Below are 17217 nucleotides of genomic sequence, written 5' to 3' on the forward strand. Positions count from 1 at the left end.
TCAATTTCTGCCTTCAGTGGTTCAGGTAACTAATTCCATAGCAGTCACCCACACTTGCTTACTCACACTGAAAAATCGGCCATTTTCAGCAGAGTGCAAAGTGTAATGGGCCACTGTTGTTAATCCAGCAATCCTATGTGAAATCAGCATATTGGAACCTTATGTTTCCTTATTTTTTGCTATGTGTGCTAATAATAATAAATGTGCTATACATCATTGTGCATGTCATGATGACATTTCTTGCACAAGATTTTCACACCTGTAACATTGTGCATTACTAAGCATTGTTATGCTGCTGTGCTAATGTTTTATGCATGCAAAACTGTGCAGTGCCGATCTTTGTGTAAAATATTATATGCTGCACTGTGGATACTCTGCTGTAAGACACTCCTAGTCGGAGACAAAAGGAAGGTGCCTGTATAACTTGCACAGTTGTACTCCTTGATTCACATGGCCTGCATTTAAGCTTGCAATTCAAATTCCGATTTTCTGGAGGTCCCAATGGGAATTAGTGTGGAAATAACCTGTTTAGCTGGGATCAAATGGCAGTGCATGTGAGTCTGTTTCTCCGCACGTCCCTACTGAGCGCGAAAACGGACTGGCAGTTAAAAGGAGCTGGTTACAGTGCTATTTTATAGCTGTGGATGTCATGCTGCAAATCAACAGGCAGTTATTTTCTTGGTTCCTGATCCATTGAGTACCTTTTAACTCCTCTCTGCACTCGTGCTTCTGCATTCCATCTCTAACCTTATTTTAACAAGTATTGCTAAAGTTTTTGAGCATTGATTGTGCCAGAGAATGAAATGTGAATGAAGAGAATGTGCCAGAGAGAATGAAAACATGCAGAAAACCTTGAGCGGAACCTGCGACGCTTCTCAGACTGATACCTGGGTAATTGTCGGGGTCCTGTATGGCAATAGCCCTGTATCCTGCTTCCCACTTAGTGTTTTTGTAATTTCAATGAAATAAATGTTTTAATTTCAGAGCACAAATTTTTTGAAATTTTGTTAGGAATTTTTTAAACTGATCAAAAGCTGAAACATTTTTTTGAGAATTCAACGAGATACAAACTCTTCTGCAAAGCAGGCTGTGATCATTGGGAACGCTGTGACCAGAAGCTCCTTTCCTTCAGCAGCAGCCTTGGCAGCCTTCAGACAGCATCTGGACTACCACGTACCACAGCCGACTAAGAAAGGAGCTTCCAACATGTAACATTCATGACACAGAGGTTACACCAAAAGCTCTTTAATCTTGGACCAAACTGCTTCCACTCCGAATATGACTAAACAGGAGTGACTAAGCGACGGAAAAAGCTGTGTCGAGGGGGAGGGGGCATGTTTAAAATACATTTGATGTCACTTGTGCTAACAAGTCATTTCATGCACCCCAAAGTAGTGTGTGTCAAGATCATTTCATCTACTTTTGGCTCGGCACATTTTCATGGCTGCACATGATCACACAAACAAACTTGCTGATAAACACAAGAGTGCTGATTCCTCTTGACTACGAACCTGCATGTGCGGTCAGCTTTCTGCGTCATACACTAAGCCCCACAGTAGGCCAGGAAACATGGACAAGAAGAATACATTAAGAATGTGGTCCCAAAACTGGACCCAGAAGAAGGTGGCACGCTTTTGCACCAGCATGCAGTGAAAGCTTGTAAATAGAAAACGTTTCACCAGTTACATGTGGCACTTTTACTCAACTCCCCGCAGATCTAAACGTGCCTGCCCATCTGATCTAAAAGTCCACACTTTTCAGAGTAGAAAGAACGAGATTAATCCAGTGCTTGTTTGCCATACTTCCCAACATTGCACCTGTTTGACTGGTTGTCCACAGTTTAGGCTGACAATGGCTTAGCCCTGGTGATTTTCACATCGGTATTTCAAAATAAACATCACAGCACGAGAAAAATGAAAAAGCATTATAAATTGGCACCTTGGCTTGCAGAGAGGTACAAGAAATGCACCCAGTGCATTGATGAGCTTCAAGCTGGAAAGTGAGATTGGCAATGGTGCCAAAGAACGAGAATGATAAAGGCATCTTCATGCAAATGCTGTTGCAGTTGAGCGCTTCATGGGAAGGGGGTACCAGGTACCGATGTGCCCTTCTCACGCGCTCGGCTTCTCGCAAAGACAGTCGACATGTTGACTGTGGCGAGGTTCTAGTGCAGCAACCAGTCGCCTGTGGTGTCTAACTCATGTCATGCACTCATTACTGGCAGTAATGATGTTCCTGTGTCATGGGTTTGTATACACAGACAGCACGTATTTACAACGTATAGCGCAGCCTTAGCCAGGTTGCTGGGCGATTGTTCAGGTTATAGACAACTGTACACAACAGACAATGACATGTCTCCACATCCACTTTAGTAATGCCCAGTTTCACTGTCATAAGCCACTGCGTACTGTCCGATGGCACCAGATTTAAAGGAGTTGGGAAACCAAATTTTAATGGTTTAAAAAGTTTGCCTGAGGCATACAGGCCATTAACAAAGCCGATCGGTATGAAAACATTTTGTTTTCATTTTAAACGAAGCGATGCTGTACCTTTCAAGTAATGGCATGCTGTCATGACCCCGACTAGCATAAATGCAAATTATACAAGGCGCACTGGTGAACATCATCATCATTACCAATGCATTAAGGAGCACAGGGAAAAGAAGTGCAGCCTGTAACCAAACCTAGCTGCCTTGTGTTGTGTGACAAAAAGATATGATTCATCCGAACAAATGCATAGCCACGTCAGCTGCTTCCCACATCACTTACATTGTATAAGTTGCCATACTTTAAAGCAAGTATTTTGGGAGCTCGCAGATGACCATGGCACCAGTGAAATGCAGCCATGACAGCAGGAATTATGGCCAGGAATAAAATGTCAGTTAAGTCACTGAGGTTGGTCAGCTGCAAATTAAAGATTTATCTTTGCAGTGTACGACTGTGAATGCCATGGAGGTGTTCCAAGCTGACCAGTTTAGTTCACAGCCAAAAACCTGCATCACACGAGCTTCAGCCAAAGTGCTGCTCACACTTCTAGGATGATCTACATAGTAGGGCTGCCACTATGCCTGATGGAAATGTAGCTCTCCGACATCACCTGCTTTGCATTTCTGGTAGGCAACTAGTTTCTGTAAGTTGGCAGTGAATGAAGTGCAGAATAGGTGTACCTCTGTATATATGTGGTGCTTTATATAAGGATAGCACTCCACTCTGACCTGACTGGAATGCCAGTAAATCATCGGCATAGTGTGCACTTAACAATCGCATCTTGCGAGTTGGCTACAGAGAGGAGTTTTACAAATAAAGTCCACCTTCATTCCATCCTGCAAGATATTCTTTGCCCACAGTGACATTACTGCAGCATCACATTTCGAAGCATTCAAAGCCACAGTCATGTGGGTTGGGAAGCACGCTGTCAAAAAAGTGCTCAACCCTGCATCACAATTGTTCCTGGCCTGAAAACTAGGTTCATCTAGTACCTCAGGAATGAAGTCGTGGGCCCGGCATGGTTTCAACGTAGATCCTCACACCTGGGCATACTGCCAGCATTAATGAAAAATGTCTGTTACAGGCTAAATACAATTGGTAAAGGACCAAGATTATAACTGCCATGTCCTCGATAAGATTATAAGAAAGGCCACTAACGTGGGTTTTAGTTTCAGTTTCACCAAATGTTTCCAATGGGAATAATGATTCCAAATCTAAAACTTCATGCCAGAAGCTGTTTTCTCCACCATGCCAGGTAAATTTGTAAAAGTAGCCTGTGCCAAAGTGACTGCAGACACTTCCACAAGAGATCTGTGCTTCCACATGCAAAATGAACCAAGAGCCTAAAATGGAAGCTGCCCACTTTCACGGCCCACGTGGCTTTGTCGCTCGGAAAAATTAAATGCACCAAAGTACTGGAATGCAAAGAAAAAGAGAGACCAACTAGGCAATGCGTAAATTTTCTTGCAAAGCTGATACTGATTGTTCCACTTCTTTGTGGCACCAACAGAGATTGCAAGACTTGAGATTTGGCGGAAATACACACGGTGGGTTGGCATGTCAAAAGAAGTGCGTAGCAATGGCTACTGACCACAAGCATAACAGTAAAATGTCAAATCTCCTGGAACAAAGATACAGTGAACTAGAATATGATCAGGTATTTCTAGTTCACTATAACAGAGGTACCACTTCAGAAGCCAGTGACATGACCAGACTCGCTTCAAAGAACTGCTAGCTAGATCACCTGCTCGTACAAACACTGCCTTCGGATCTAAGGTTCCTGACTTGGTTACCTAGGACCTAGAGTAGTTGTACTTCTTTTTGTTCTTTTTAATTTTTTTTTGCAAATGCAGAAATAGTTGCACAGTCAGTGCAAGCCAGCATTAAAGCTGCATCTCGCTGGCCTACACAAGGAAACCTCCAGCAGAATTAGCACAAACAGAGCAACCTAAGCACCATATCGACATGGGGAAAAGCCATACATGCCAGTAGCCACCAATCACCAGACAGTAGCATTTAATAAAGCACGTGTCGATTGTTGTTGTTTTGAAAAAACACTCCCACCTAAAATAAAGGTTTATGTAAAAATAAACAAATTGGAATGTAGGTCTTAATTTTTTTTTCTGACAACTGCCAAGAAGCATATGCATTTGTGGTATCTCCCTTTTAGGGTTGGTTGTTGATTTTGCCTTAAAGTCTTAATTTTTAAAGACAGCAACGATGGGAAAGCGGAAGATAGCACCACCTGGAGGCAGCCAATAAATATTATGCAGGACTTAGGTTTCACCTTTAAGGGCGTGATGCGATAGCGTAGGCTACCAGCCCACATACAAAGCCCCGCTCTAACCAAACCTTACGAACACACCTGTGTGACCTAGGGTTAACATGAATACAAGGGTTCTGGCAGGCTGATTCTGATATAACCCTCTCAAATGATAGGGGAGGCCCGAGTTGGCAACGCCTTTAACGCTATCGCATTGAAAGCTGTTCCTACTGGTTGCCATTATTTCTACACCCGTATTTTCTTCCCCCCTTTTTAACCTCTTAATTTATATCTCGAACTGTTATCTATAAATAATCATTTTTGTGAATGCATCTGTTTTAGATTTTTGCAGATAAACATGAACTATTGCGAAGTTTGGAACCTGAACACAGTTTTCTCTATTGACCACAGGCATCACGACAACCCGTAAACCTCAGCATCTTGACTCACTGAGACTGCCATTTTTCGATACATCGACTACAACGGAAGTTTTGCAACTGGTTAAGATCAAAGGCTCCCGTTAGTACTACCACTTGACAACCCTTGGTAGCTGCCTAGTGGAATGCGTGCCTTGCCCCCAGGACATCAAGGTGCTTACAGTGTGCTGTTAGGACTAACATAATAACAACAGCCAAGGATAAATAGGCAGTGTAATTATCTTGAGTGAGACCAGATACTGACTGAGGCACTCACATCTGTGCCTGCAAAGAAAGCAAAATGTGCTTGAAACCACAGCCCTGAATCACACGGTTAGCAGCCGGTGTTCTCGTGCAGGCCTTGGGCTTGCGAGCATACAGCAGCCATTAAAAAGATATAAAAAGAGATTCATGATGGCCCCTGTCCCCGTTGATTGTTTATGCTCCACGTTGGATCATATCCTGCGACTTCCACAGCTATCGGCAAGGACTTTTCAGTCGTGCCAGTCGTGGAGCTCTGTGAAACCAAACTTGCCTATTTGGCCACTGACATGGCTTTCGCAGACACGGGTGTCACCTGCCTGCCCCTGTTCATTCCAAACACACGGCTAGGCAGGCATTCACGAACAACAGCGGCCAAACGGCTGAAGCTGCTGCATACTCGAGACAGCGTCATGCAGGCAGCTTCGAGCATGCATTTTGACATGCAGCTTATCAAGGTTGACATTGTGATGATCTCAAGTAGTAGCGGGTGTTCCAGAACCCCATATCTGTAAACAAAAGCATGTGAGGTACTGACAAAGGCCAGGAAAGAGCACCGCAGTAATCGATGTGTCAGCCCACACTTCCGTAGGCCACACAAGTGAGCATGTCACACAGCCACGGGTCCCCGCTTCGCATCATACTCGTCAATGTACCACTGCTGGTTGAGATAGACAAACCGAAGCAGCAGCCGGTACAGGGTACTGCGGGCGGTCACCTCCACGTACATGGCCACAAAGAAGGCCAGGAAGAAGAGCACCCCACAAACCAGTGTCACCAGCTCAGAGTGTGTGAGGTCACTCCGGCGGCCAGAGGTCGAAGGGGGCTCCTGGCGGAAGCAGACAATGGTGACACTGGCACACGCCACCATGACGATGACTGCCAGCAGAAACACACTGTGCAGGACCTTGTCGCGTGGCGAACATGGTGGCAGCCGCCAGTGGCCGCCAGCACGGAACTTTTTGTGCCACTGGTACTGGTACTGGCAGAGCTCGCAGCTGGGCGGTTTGCGGGACTTCTTGCTTAATATCTCCAGCCAGTGCTGCGCATGACAAACAAACGTCAATGACACAAGGCACGTTACCCATGGCAGTTCACTTTGGACAGCAATCAAGCTCAGTTGCAAACTTAACTTGTAAAAACCTTGTAACTACAGTGTTGTGAATAAAGACATAGGAACAGCAAAAAGTGACGATGAACCAAATAATTTCTGTGTAGGCATCTTTAAATGTGAGAGAAAAAAATTACAGGCTGCAAAACAAAACAAAGAAATATCCACGCACATAAGTAGTTATGCTCTTAAATTTGTCAGTATCATTTGTAAAAACTAAAGATACTAGCAGGCAGATTTGCTCGAACAGTTCTGTAATCATTACTTTAATGCTTGATCTATGCATGATGACTTGTAAGCTAGGGCCACCATCAAAGTATATTTCAAGTATTTGTTAGTGTTGCATATTGCATGGCATTTGTATTTGCAAAGAAAAAAAAAAAAGCCAGTTGGGTCTTAGCTGATTATTATGCAGCTCTTGCACGGTGACCACCCATTAGAATGAAACTCCCATGGCTGCAAGTTACTTGAAGGGGCCATAAGCATCAACATAATGTGAGCTTACCAACTAGTTATCTTTCAAAAATTTAAAACTTGCAAATTCCGTCAGAAACAAAGTTTTGCTAAAGAGAAAACAGTATACTTGCCGTATACATTTAGGGATTTGTTATATGTGCCTTTCTTCACAACTACCAGTGGTGATGATGAGCAAGTTGACAAACTAAATCTAACCATATCTTAATAAAAAATAGCACTAGGAGCATTAAAAAAAAAAAAAAAACTATTTTGAAATTCGGAGTGTGGTTTTCAAAGAGCAGTCGCTAAATATCTCAATGTAACACATGCAAGGAACGAAAGCAAGCAGGCTTTTAATAGCTTGTGCTGTCTTAATCCCAGAGCAAACTTATAAAAAATTCTTTCATGCAGTTGTGAAGCCTTTGAACAAAACGAGGCTCTGCAAATGTAATGAGCAAGCAAGTGATTGTAGTGGGCCTAACTATTTGAGTGCACATCATGATGAAACAAAATGCCAAGGAATTCATAGCCAAGTAAATAAATGACAAGTCACGATGTTTAGCTTCTATGCAAGGGCTTGTAGAAGTGTGATGCATTAGATAGATGGGTTAGTGCCTAAGAACAATACCGTCGAGTAGTCACTGCCTGTTTGAAAGTTGTTCTGGAACTAAGTTTCATATGGTTCTTGTTGCGTTGGGTTTTATGGCACACAGGCAGCTGATGCCGTTATGCATCAAACACATGGTTAAGCATGTTGTGTTAGAAAATACTTTTCTTATTGGTAGGTCAGAATTTGCCTACAAGGTTTACTTCTTTTAAAACAATAAAAACATGAAATGCCTTTTTCTCCTAGTAAAAGGCTTGAATAAAAAAGGATGTGTTTTTATAGAGAGATATAAAATGATCTTTCCTTACTTTCTCAACTTCTGTGTGTGACAGTAGAGTGTGGCTGATTGCTAAGCCATCACCGCATGCTTCACATGTAGGCTTTATTTGTTTGGGGAGCATAAAATTGTGTGTGAGATGTGCATGTCCAATGCAGAGGTGACATAGGATTACTTCAATAAAGCACTTTTGAAGTTAGCACGACTTCCATTCTTCAATGTAGGCTCAACCAGATGCAGTTTGTTGTTTACTTCATTATACCATGAAGCCTGCCATTTATTTTTGAGTTCACTCTGTATAAAATTCATGCAGTCTTTACAAGGCATGTAGATCTTTTTTATTACTGCATTATGATCAGCTTTCTCGTTCCCACTGATTCCCAAGCGGCTAGGTACTCAGCAGAACTTTACTACCTGTCCTTGTTTATTAGCTTTTATAACACTGTGTACGACATTTCCAATTAAGCACTGCATCACAATTTTGTGCTGCAGTGCTGTAATTACACTTAGAAAGTGGGAGTAGATTTTAATATTTTTTTTTGATATTGTTTCTACAGCTATCAAGATGGCATAACATTCAGCATTAAAAACTGATGAACACAGAGGTAATCACACCGCTTTCCCTCAATTGTCCTCTTCCCACATACTGCGCCGTTTTTTCACCAGCTGTACAAAAAGCCGTGTATTTCTTGTATTTTTCATCTAATGCTAAAACCCTTGCAAATGTGTTGACGTGAAGTTTACTTAGTATGAAAGCATGTTAGCGTGAAGTCGCACACATTGGGAAAGCTGTATCTTGGTGGTAGTGAGTTCGACATCTGGGCAACGTTGGGAAAGAGCATCCAGTATGTCTAATTCTCTGCATATTTCTTCAAAGCAAAGGAGTAGTGGCCTGACAACCTGAGGTTTATTGTTGGATAGTGTTAATAGTATTCTAGATGGTGTTATTGTAACAACAGTGTGACAAAGGTGTTTGGGAAGGGACTGTACGGACATGTAAGCAGGGTTCCTCTGCCTGCAGAGGGCGATTCTTTGGTTTCAAATAGAAATGTTTATATGGGATGTTCTGTATACACCAGTTGAGAGACCAAAGTCTAAGTTATGTACTGGGTCCAGTCGTTTTAAATATGACTGGCAGGCTGAACAGAGGACAGAGGAAGGGATCACAAACACAAATGAGCGTTCGTGGTCCCTTCCTCTGTCCTTCTGTGCTACCTTTTTGTTCTAAGGTGTGTCATAAACTAGCCCAGCAGCAAGTTTTATTGAATGTAGGGTCGGTCTGCGAGCACCTCTTAAATGTGTGGAGAATTTAAATCCATTTTTGTCTGCCCAGATAGCAAGTCTATTTAATGTTATTTGTATTTACCTCTCACATGCTGTTATGCTGAATGCATAATGGACTTAATAACTGAATACATAATGAACTTTGGGTTTATTTTAGCTATGGAATCCATCTTTACAACAAACGGTGTAGTGCTTAAAACACATCCCTGTAGTACTCCATTCTCTTGGATAAAGTTCTTGGACACAGTTGTACCTAGATGGACATTGAATGAGTGGTTAGAGACGAAGTTGCTCAATAAATTTATCATGCTCCCACGGATGCCTGCATCTGCAAGGTGATGCAGAATTCCAAACCTTTGAGTTGCGTCAGAGGCCTTCTTGAGATCAAAGAAGACCGTGAGACAGTGTATGAATGCTACTCTGAAAGTATTTTCCAGGTGAACAAGATGGTGAGTTGAAAAGCACACTTTATTGAAACCACATTGATGACTGCCGAGAAGTTCCCAGGATTCAGAGATAAACACTGTGTTAATTATCCGGATGCTTTCAAAAGATTTAGCAAGACAGCTCGACAAATCTACTGGCCTATAACTGCTGGGAGAAGGTGGTGGCTTCCCAGCGTTTCAGGAATGGCGCAACGATAACTTTTTCTCACTCCTCGGGTATTTTTCCCAGTACCCATACCTTGATTAAAAAGCTTTAAACACACTGTTATGGATGGATCAGAGAGGCGGGGCAGCTTTTATAATGTATTTCATCAAGTCCTGGTGCTATCGTTTTGCCAGCAGAGAGTAGTTTATGAATTTCTTGTACTGTATTTAAACTATTAAAATATTTGTTGCTGCAGCCGCTTGGAAATTTCTGTTTCTCAGCAGTGCTTTTATATTTTGAAAATGGTTCTGTGTAATATGAAGAACTGGAAACTTTGGAAAAATGGTGCCCAAGTATACCTGCCCGCTCCTCTAAGCTTGTTTGCATATCTGGAGGTATTAGAAGAGGGACTGTGAAGGAGGAGTAACTGCCATCTAATCTGTGAATTTGTTCCCATACATTTTTAGATGCGACTGAGCTGTTGATCGATGACACATAGCTTCTTCAGGATATTTTTTCTACAATTGTAAGGATATATCTTGCTTTTGTTTTCTTAAAATTTATAAGGCTCTCATGGGCTTGGTATCTGCAAAAGACACCCCAGGTTTGATTTTCCTGTCTTGCATTTGTGTGTGTAGCAGAACTCATGCCTGTGTCATACCATGCCTGAGCAAAGATACAGGCTGTCAAATGTTCGCTCAGTTCACCCACGCTGAGGCTGCCTGAAAAAAATTTCCTCCAGATTGGCTTCCAATTTACATGCTAAACTGAACAAAAACACACAATGTGCACGGAAACAGCAGACAGACGAAGTATACCTTAAGGCTAGCTGACTGAGAACTGAAAAGGAAACAGTTGTCAATATTCTTTCTGGTGTCCCAATGTTCTCCCTGTTTTTTCGTTCTCCTACCCAGTAGCACTGTGAAGGTTTTTTTTTAGACAAAAACCTATGTACACACGTCCTATTAGGCCAAAGCTATGTAATGACCCCGTACATTGCCACAAGGAAGAGGTTCTCTCCCCAGCCTCCAATTGCTTGCACTCAGATTTCTGACAAATGCTTGAATTTACAGCCATTATTAATCATGGTGGACATGAGCTAGTTGACTTTGGAGCCGGTCGAAAAGCATTTCACATTAGCAAACCTGAACCAATATCATGTCCCAACAGAAGTTTCTGTTCATGAACATGATGCCAATCACTTGTGCGTGTCTTAATAAACCTGCTCATTTAAATTTAGGTTTTTTACGCATTAGCAAATACACCCCTGAACAGTTCAAAATAAGGAATATATAAACAAAAATTCATAAATGCTAAAACAAAGCATTAAGGTAGTGCTGGAACCAAGGCAGCTGCTACAGGCTCCTTTCATTGCAGCCCGACGTGATTGTTGCAGCTTTTTTTTTTACCACTTGTGTACCCAGCCTATGGCAGTGACACCTGCAAACTTGGCCATATGTCACCTCTCGGAGCACCTGTTTCTGGGTCATTTCGTTTACTGCACTTTGCCACCTGCCAGCCGTGGCAGATAGCAACTGGTTTACATTTAATTCAATGTCAATTCACTTCAATTAAATGATTCAGTTGACTGTGGCAGGTGGTTCTGTGAAGCCACTTATTAAGGGATGATGGATATTTCTGCCAATGGGGCATCTAAGGCATTTTGAATTAACCGATTCAATTGATTGTGGCAAACTGTGTTGTGACTCCACTTTTCGAGAAATGTTGCATTTCCTTCTGAATGGAGCTTCTAATGATTTCACATAATTAAAGCAAACTCACACTCGCTGGTAATGACATCATTAGTTGGGAGCCTGCTGCTCGGCAGACCACTAACACTAATAGAAAGCAGAAGCATGCCTGCGAAGACTAAATTAGGGTTTGCCTCCTATTGGCCTGTATGCACCCTCCAATTTTAGATCACCTGCAACTGGGACAGAAGACATCTATGTTAACAGCAACTGGTTATCAGCTATGCCCAGGCAAGACACTAATATATTCCTATTCAATGTCGCAGAGGTGGGGAGGGGAACTGAAATTTAATGTAGGCGTGATTGGCCCATGCCAGTTCCTCGTAAAGATAAAACAAAAGCAATAAAAAAGAGCAATTGAACATCGGGGGTCAGGATATTTGAGGTACCTGTAAGAAGAATGCCTGGATGCTCCATTGGGATAGCCAGCTTCGCATGTATGTGATATACACCCACCGAACTTAGCCGGTAAAAATTTCCGCCTGAAATCAACTGCTTCCTTAACTATGGGCATAAAATGATTACAAAGTTAAGCCCAGTAGCACAAAATAAATCTGCCCTTATTTTGGTCAATGAAAAAAAAATGCATAGTTCTGCTAAAACGGCCACAATATGGGCGAGGCTTGTCATCATTGTTTTCCAAAATTTTCACATTATTCTGTGCCTTCAATGGTGATAAATCGTTCAGGTGCGTACTACATGAAAGCATATGTGCACGTCATGGGATGTCTCTTGTGAAAGAAAACTGCTCTATACTCCTTAGTCACAGGGAGGAACGAGCTTGTGACATGCAGCTAAACAAGTGACAGCAAAAGACACTTGAGGCTCATAAACTCTGGCTCAGTGACTCATGAAGGCTGCACAATGCGTGTGATGTACACTCATCTGTTATGTGAGCCGCAAGTACTGTTCAAGTCCTCCCATGTGCATGTAGTATATCAGATGTAAACACGCGTAATTAATAGCGTATTAAATGGACCTCCACTGAGCCCAGAACCCTTGAAAGTTTTCGTGTACACACAACACCAAGCACATATAAAACATAATTAACAGCTTGAAAACATGCACGCTGGTTGCAACTGATACAAAAAAGTGAGACAATATAATGTAATATACGGCATATACTTATATATTACTAATACGTATACTGTACGTACTGATATAATAAATGAGACAAAGCTGGAAAGCAAGCACCGAAACCATTTTCAGCTACATGGATGCATTGGCGTATGCGTGCTCAAAGCGGCTTTCTTTTTGGTAATATTAATCGCGCAGCCACGGCTGGCGCAAATTTGCTGAAATATTCGCGAAGCCCTGCACTTCGGACCGGAATGTGGAAGGGGCCCGTATCGGGGCCGAGCAGCGGGAGCATTAACCTCGCGGAGGCTCCGGCGTCCCCATCGCTCGCTACATCGGTAGGCCGCAACTTGACGCGCAAGAGAAATAGAAACTGGTCATTTCGCGAACACGATGCGAGTACATGCCTTCGAAATGGCCGTGTGACAAGGGTATTAAATTGTAGCTCCTATTTTGTTCAGCACTATATACGCTCAAATACAGTAGTCGCAGTTTCATGCGCGCATGTATATGTACGATTAGTACGCAACCATGCCGAACATGGAAGATCGCTCGACTGCCCACGATGGACTCCTAAAGGAGGTGTGAAATGCTGCTAGCCAAGCTCCAGCGCACGAAAAGAACTCCGAGTGCACTAGTTAGCACAGGGCCCGCAATCGATCTGACGCGCGTAGCAGCCGGACCGCGGTCAGCTGGTGATCAGCTGTGAGCGCGCGTGCTCGCCCGCTTACCGTGAGGCATCCACAGTGGATGTACTGCACAGTGCCGGCGCATCGACAGGGCGAGATGAGTGGGTCATCGTCCCGCGCCGGCATGTGGCAGATCTTGCAGAAGGGGCGGCAGTCTTCGGCGGCGCAAGGCGCTACCACAGCAGGTTCGGCTGCAGGTTCGATGAGCTGCTCGATGGCCGAGTCCGCTGCGGTCACCGCCGTCGCCCAAACGTGCACCTCGGGCTGACCCGCGTCGTCCATGGCCCGCGGGACAACTCATAGCGAGTTACGGCGTCCCCGCTTCTTGAGGGGGGCCAGCCTGCGACCTCCCCGATGGTGTACGGGTTCACGCCCGGGAACGCCGGTCTTTGTTTACGCGTCGACTCGCACAGAACGTGGAGGCAGTGACGGCTGCAGCGCTGCAGTAGCGGCGGTGGTGCGATACGGTGGATACGGCGCGCTAGACAACAGCAGCGCTCCTGCGAGGAGAAGCAACCAATGGGAGAAGCGCGCGCGCATGTGGTACGCTCACGTCAGCGCAGGGATCGAGCGGATGAAGCGGTGATCAAGGCTACGAGCTTGGTGAGCCAGCTGAGCAAGGATTAAACTCCGCTCATCCAAGGCTCCGATTCCTGCTGCTGCTCCTCTTACTAAGTTTTCGTGGGCGCTCACTTTTGAAGCCGTCCATAGACAGCGGCGAAGTTGCTCTTCGCGGTTCCGCTAGATCGCCTCCGCGTCGGAGCATCGACCGCACTCATGAACGTGTTTCAGTTTCCCGCGCCCTGCGCACCGCCGCTCACATCTCAATCCTGGGGCGTGTGCTCTTCCTGGCAAGCTGCCCCGCCGCTTTCGAACTCGACTGCCCCGTTGTGGAAAGGGGGAGTCCGATCACGCCGACACCACCCAAACAGGACCGCGTCAATCGGCAGCTGCAAGGTGCCTCCTCTCCCGCATCGGCGTGGATGCACCTGGACCCTTCCGTCGCCGCCTCCGCGAGGGCCTGTTGCCAGCGGGCCTCCAGCTTGCCATGTGTGTTTCGCGAAGCGTCCCGACAATCCTGACTGAAGCTTCACCGGCGTCCAACGCCCTCGATCGTAGCCGAGCGTACCAGGAGCCTGCGCGTCGGTGGTTCACTTGACTTGACTGTGGAAGCGTCGTAGTGGGGACGAAGCGCGCGATTCAAATTCGTCCTGCTCTACACGTACGGCTGACGTGACTTCGGACTCAAGCGAAGACGCAAGACCCATACATCGGCTCTAGAAAGACACTGGCTGCAGCATGGCAGCGCGATCGGCCGGACGGACTATGTGAGCTGCCCGTACGGCTCGGTCATGCGTCTCGAGCTGTCCAACCATGATCGATCCCAAGGTGTTCGTCACGCTGCTCGTGCTTTGCACGGTGTTCATCATTGCAGCCGTCGTGGGCGCAGTCTGTTTTCTGTGAGTCGCACGCGTTTAGCAGGACGATCTACTCGCGCGCGTATTCGCTTTTTGTGCTCTAAGCCGCGGTTCGTCACGGGCATGATTGAGGCCGCCTTTGGGCAGATTAGACGAGTTGGCACGTTTCCATCTAGACATGTGAGAAAAGAAAAGGCAGCGCGGTAGACTACACGTGCAGAGGAGATCGCTTTATTTCACATTGAGTGCCGGAAACAAAAGGCCTTTACAGAGAAGCGATTCGCACCGAGAACCCGTTCGCGCGGCCGGTACTCCTGGACGGTAGCCAAAGTTGCGGTGCTTCCGCGTTGCTGCTTGGAGCGCGAAATGAGCGCTGCACACTTACGTAATCGTTAAAGAGAACACTTTTCTCCATGCAGAGGCGATTTTGTTCCTCGCCGTCCAAATAGAAGATTCTCGATCAAGCAAATTGGGATCTATTTGCTAAACAACTTGTGTGTTCTTGTTCGCAGGTGTCGAGTTCTCAAGAAAGATTCCCGCAGGAGGCTCAAGGACGACTATGTCATAGTGCTTGATGTGAGTAATCAATTTCTTTTGGTGTACATAATACACTGCCTGCGATGGCCTTGCCACACACGGCCTCGGCGGCCGCTTTTCGATCGAGGTGAAAAGCAAGGCGCCCGTGTGCTGTGCGATGTCAGTGCACGTTAAAGAACCCCAGGTGGTCGAAATTTCTAGAGTCCTCCACTACGGCTTCTCCCATAGCCCTAGTCGCTTTGGGACGCTAAACCCCACAAACCAAACCAAACATCCGTGAAGTGACCACCGAACAATCAGTGTTGAGCTGTGGTGACAAGTTTAATGACCACACCACATGCTCGAGGTCTCCGCACAAATGCTAGTCATTGCCAGGTAACGACTGCATGTGAGAAGCAGATCAAGGAGGCATAAACTAAACAGGATCGCAGTCAGCTTTTAGTGGATTTGCAGCAAAGGTTAGGTAAGAGAGGGAGCTTGGAATCTGCTCCTGTTTCTTGTTCACTCCTCCGCACATTGAACACTAACGTATCCCACGGCAAGGATACAAAGGCACGTTTCCAAGTTGCCTACAAAGTATCCCCCTCTCCCAAATGGCATTTACTTTTTGGCCAGTGTCCATCAAGCCACATGTTCCCCGTACTGTTGCTCTTGGCCAGCCCTGCAAACTGACCTCATGCAGTCCCTTTGGCGCCAAGCCAGCCCCACAACGAACTCCTTGAAAGTTGCGTTTTCGGTGGGGAGTCAAATTGCAATGACTATTTTTACTTTGATATCAGTCCAGTTTTCTTCAGACAACTGCTGGTGGTGGTGACATGCATTTCACTTTCTGGCCTGTAGTCAATGGAGGTCAAATTAATTTTCTTCTCTGCATTGCTTTAACTGCTGGAACAGTGTGCATTTGATTGCATCTGAAAGGACATCGAAAAAAAGAACAGCCTTACAGGGCTGCCACCTGAGAGCACACTGACATTTCAAACCAGAACTCTGCAAGTGGTGGTGGTTCCTACAGGGGTCTCAGAAATTGGCCTTCTGGGATCTTAGAAAGGAGCACGTCACAACCGTGTAGCTTGATTTTGAGAGCTGTATGACTTACCTGGTAAATGAAGTTTGGGCCACGGTGTATGCTGTGCGTCAGGAACATAATTTATGGTGCTTGCTGTCAGGAAAGGAAGAACTTCCCACGTAAGGAATTTTGTCCAAAAAAAGTAAGAGAGGGGAAAAGAAAAGGATATCAGCCATGCTGATAAGCAGAAAGCAGTACCCAACACATTGCAGTTGGGGCTTTTGGCACTCGAGGCCATCGAAACCAGTATTACGTTCGTCAGCCTTTATCACTCGCCAAATGGGAAAAAGAAAAAACATCACTATAATGCTCATAAGATCAATGGGAGAAAAAAAATGCCCACCATCCCTATATGTGGAACGAAAGCACACTTGTTTAACAAGCTTTTGGCCAGATTATTTTTTCTGCCAGCATACTCTCTCTAGCTTCAATGAATTATTGAAAATGGACAAGACGATTATAAAAATGATGCATAAAAAAAAATCCTGGATGGAGATGTGTGGTGCTCACAGGAAATTCACACACCTTCGAGGCATGAAACACACAACTGAGTCAATATGGTTTCAATGGTTGCCACTATCACTAGTTTCTATCATCACCATTAAAAAAAGCTGCCAGCACTATGTGGCAGTATGTTCTCAATACTCTTGTAGAGAAATATAAACGGCACCAGGGTATAAAAGGCAGAGCCACTGTCAAATACTGTTTCTGTCTTCAGCGACTGATCCGGTCCCCATCTTGCTTTTCTGCTCCTTTCCAGGGAACGGAACCACCACCCCCGTACACCTGGAGGAGCGCGCGCTCAGACATGCATCAATAAATAGCCTTTCTTCTTGTTTCTGTGCGGAACCGAGAGGCCGGAAGTCACTTGAGATCATCGGGGGCACTTGCACAGCAGGTTGACACTGCTTCCCGCTGTACCAAACC

General features: G+C 45.0%; 1 protein-coding gene and 1 long non-coding RNA gene across 2 annotated transcripts; one reads left to right on the forward strand and one right to left on the reverse strand.

The window, feature by feature from the left end:
- Positions 1-1229: 1229 nt before the first annotated feature.
- LOC146181442 (E3 ubiquitin-protein ligase MARCHF8-like) lies at positions 1230-13822 on the reverse strand. Its single transcript, XM_084576483.1, has 2 exons — positions 13312-13822; positions 1230-6468 (listed from the first exon to the last, which is right to left on the reverse strand). The coding sequence occupies exons 1-2, from the start codon at positions 13549-13551 to the stop codon at positions 6037-6039; spliced, it is 672 nt and encodes a 223-aa protein (XP_084432609.1). The 5' UTR covers positions 13552-13822; the 3' UTR covers positions 1230-6036.
- Positions 13823-13892: 70 nt separating this feature from the next.
- LOC146181443 (uncharacterized) lies at positions 13893-17173 on the forward strand. Its single transcript, XR_014700208.1, has 3 exons — positions 13893-14729; positions 15200-15263; positions 17051-17173. It is a non-coding gene; the product is annotated as an uncharacterized LOC146181443 (long non-coding RNA).
- Positions 17174-17217: the final 44 nt, after the last annotated feature.

Source organism: Amblyomma maculatum, chromosome 8, assembly GCF_055883805.1.
Source record: "Amblyomma maculatum isolate TAMU_Amacu chromosome 8, ASM5588380v1, whole genome shotgun sequence".
In the NCBI taxonomy this organism is placed as follows: Eukaryota; Metazoa; Arthropoda; class Arachnida; order Ixodida; family Ixodidae; genus Amblyomma; species Amblyomma maculatum.

Excerpts from the sequence above, each read along its gene's own strand:
- LOC146181442 (XM_084576483.1), bottom strand. The coding sequence starts at position 13,551 with ATGGACGACGCGGGTCAGCCCGAGGTGCACGTTTGGGCGACGGCGGTG. Across the intron at positions 6,469-13,311 it reads TCCACTGTGGATGCCTCACG|CACTGGCTGGAGATATTAAG; the intron begins GTAAGCGGGCGA and ends TGTCATGCGCAG.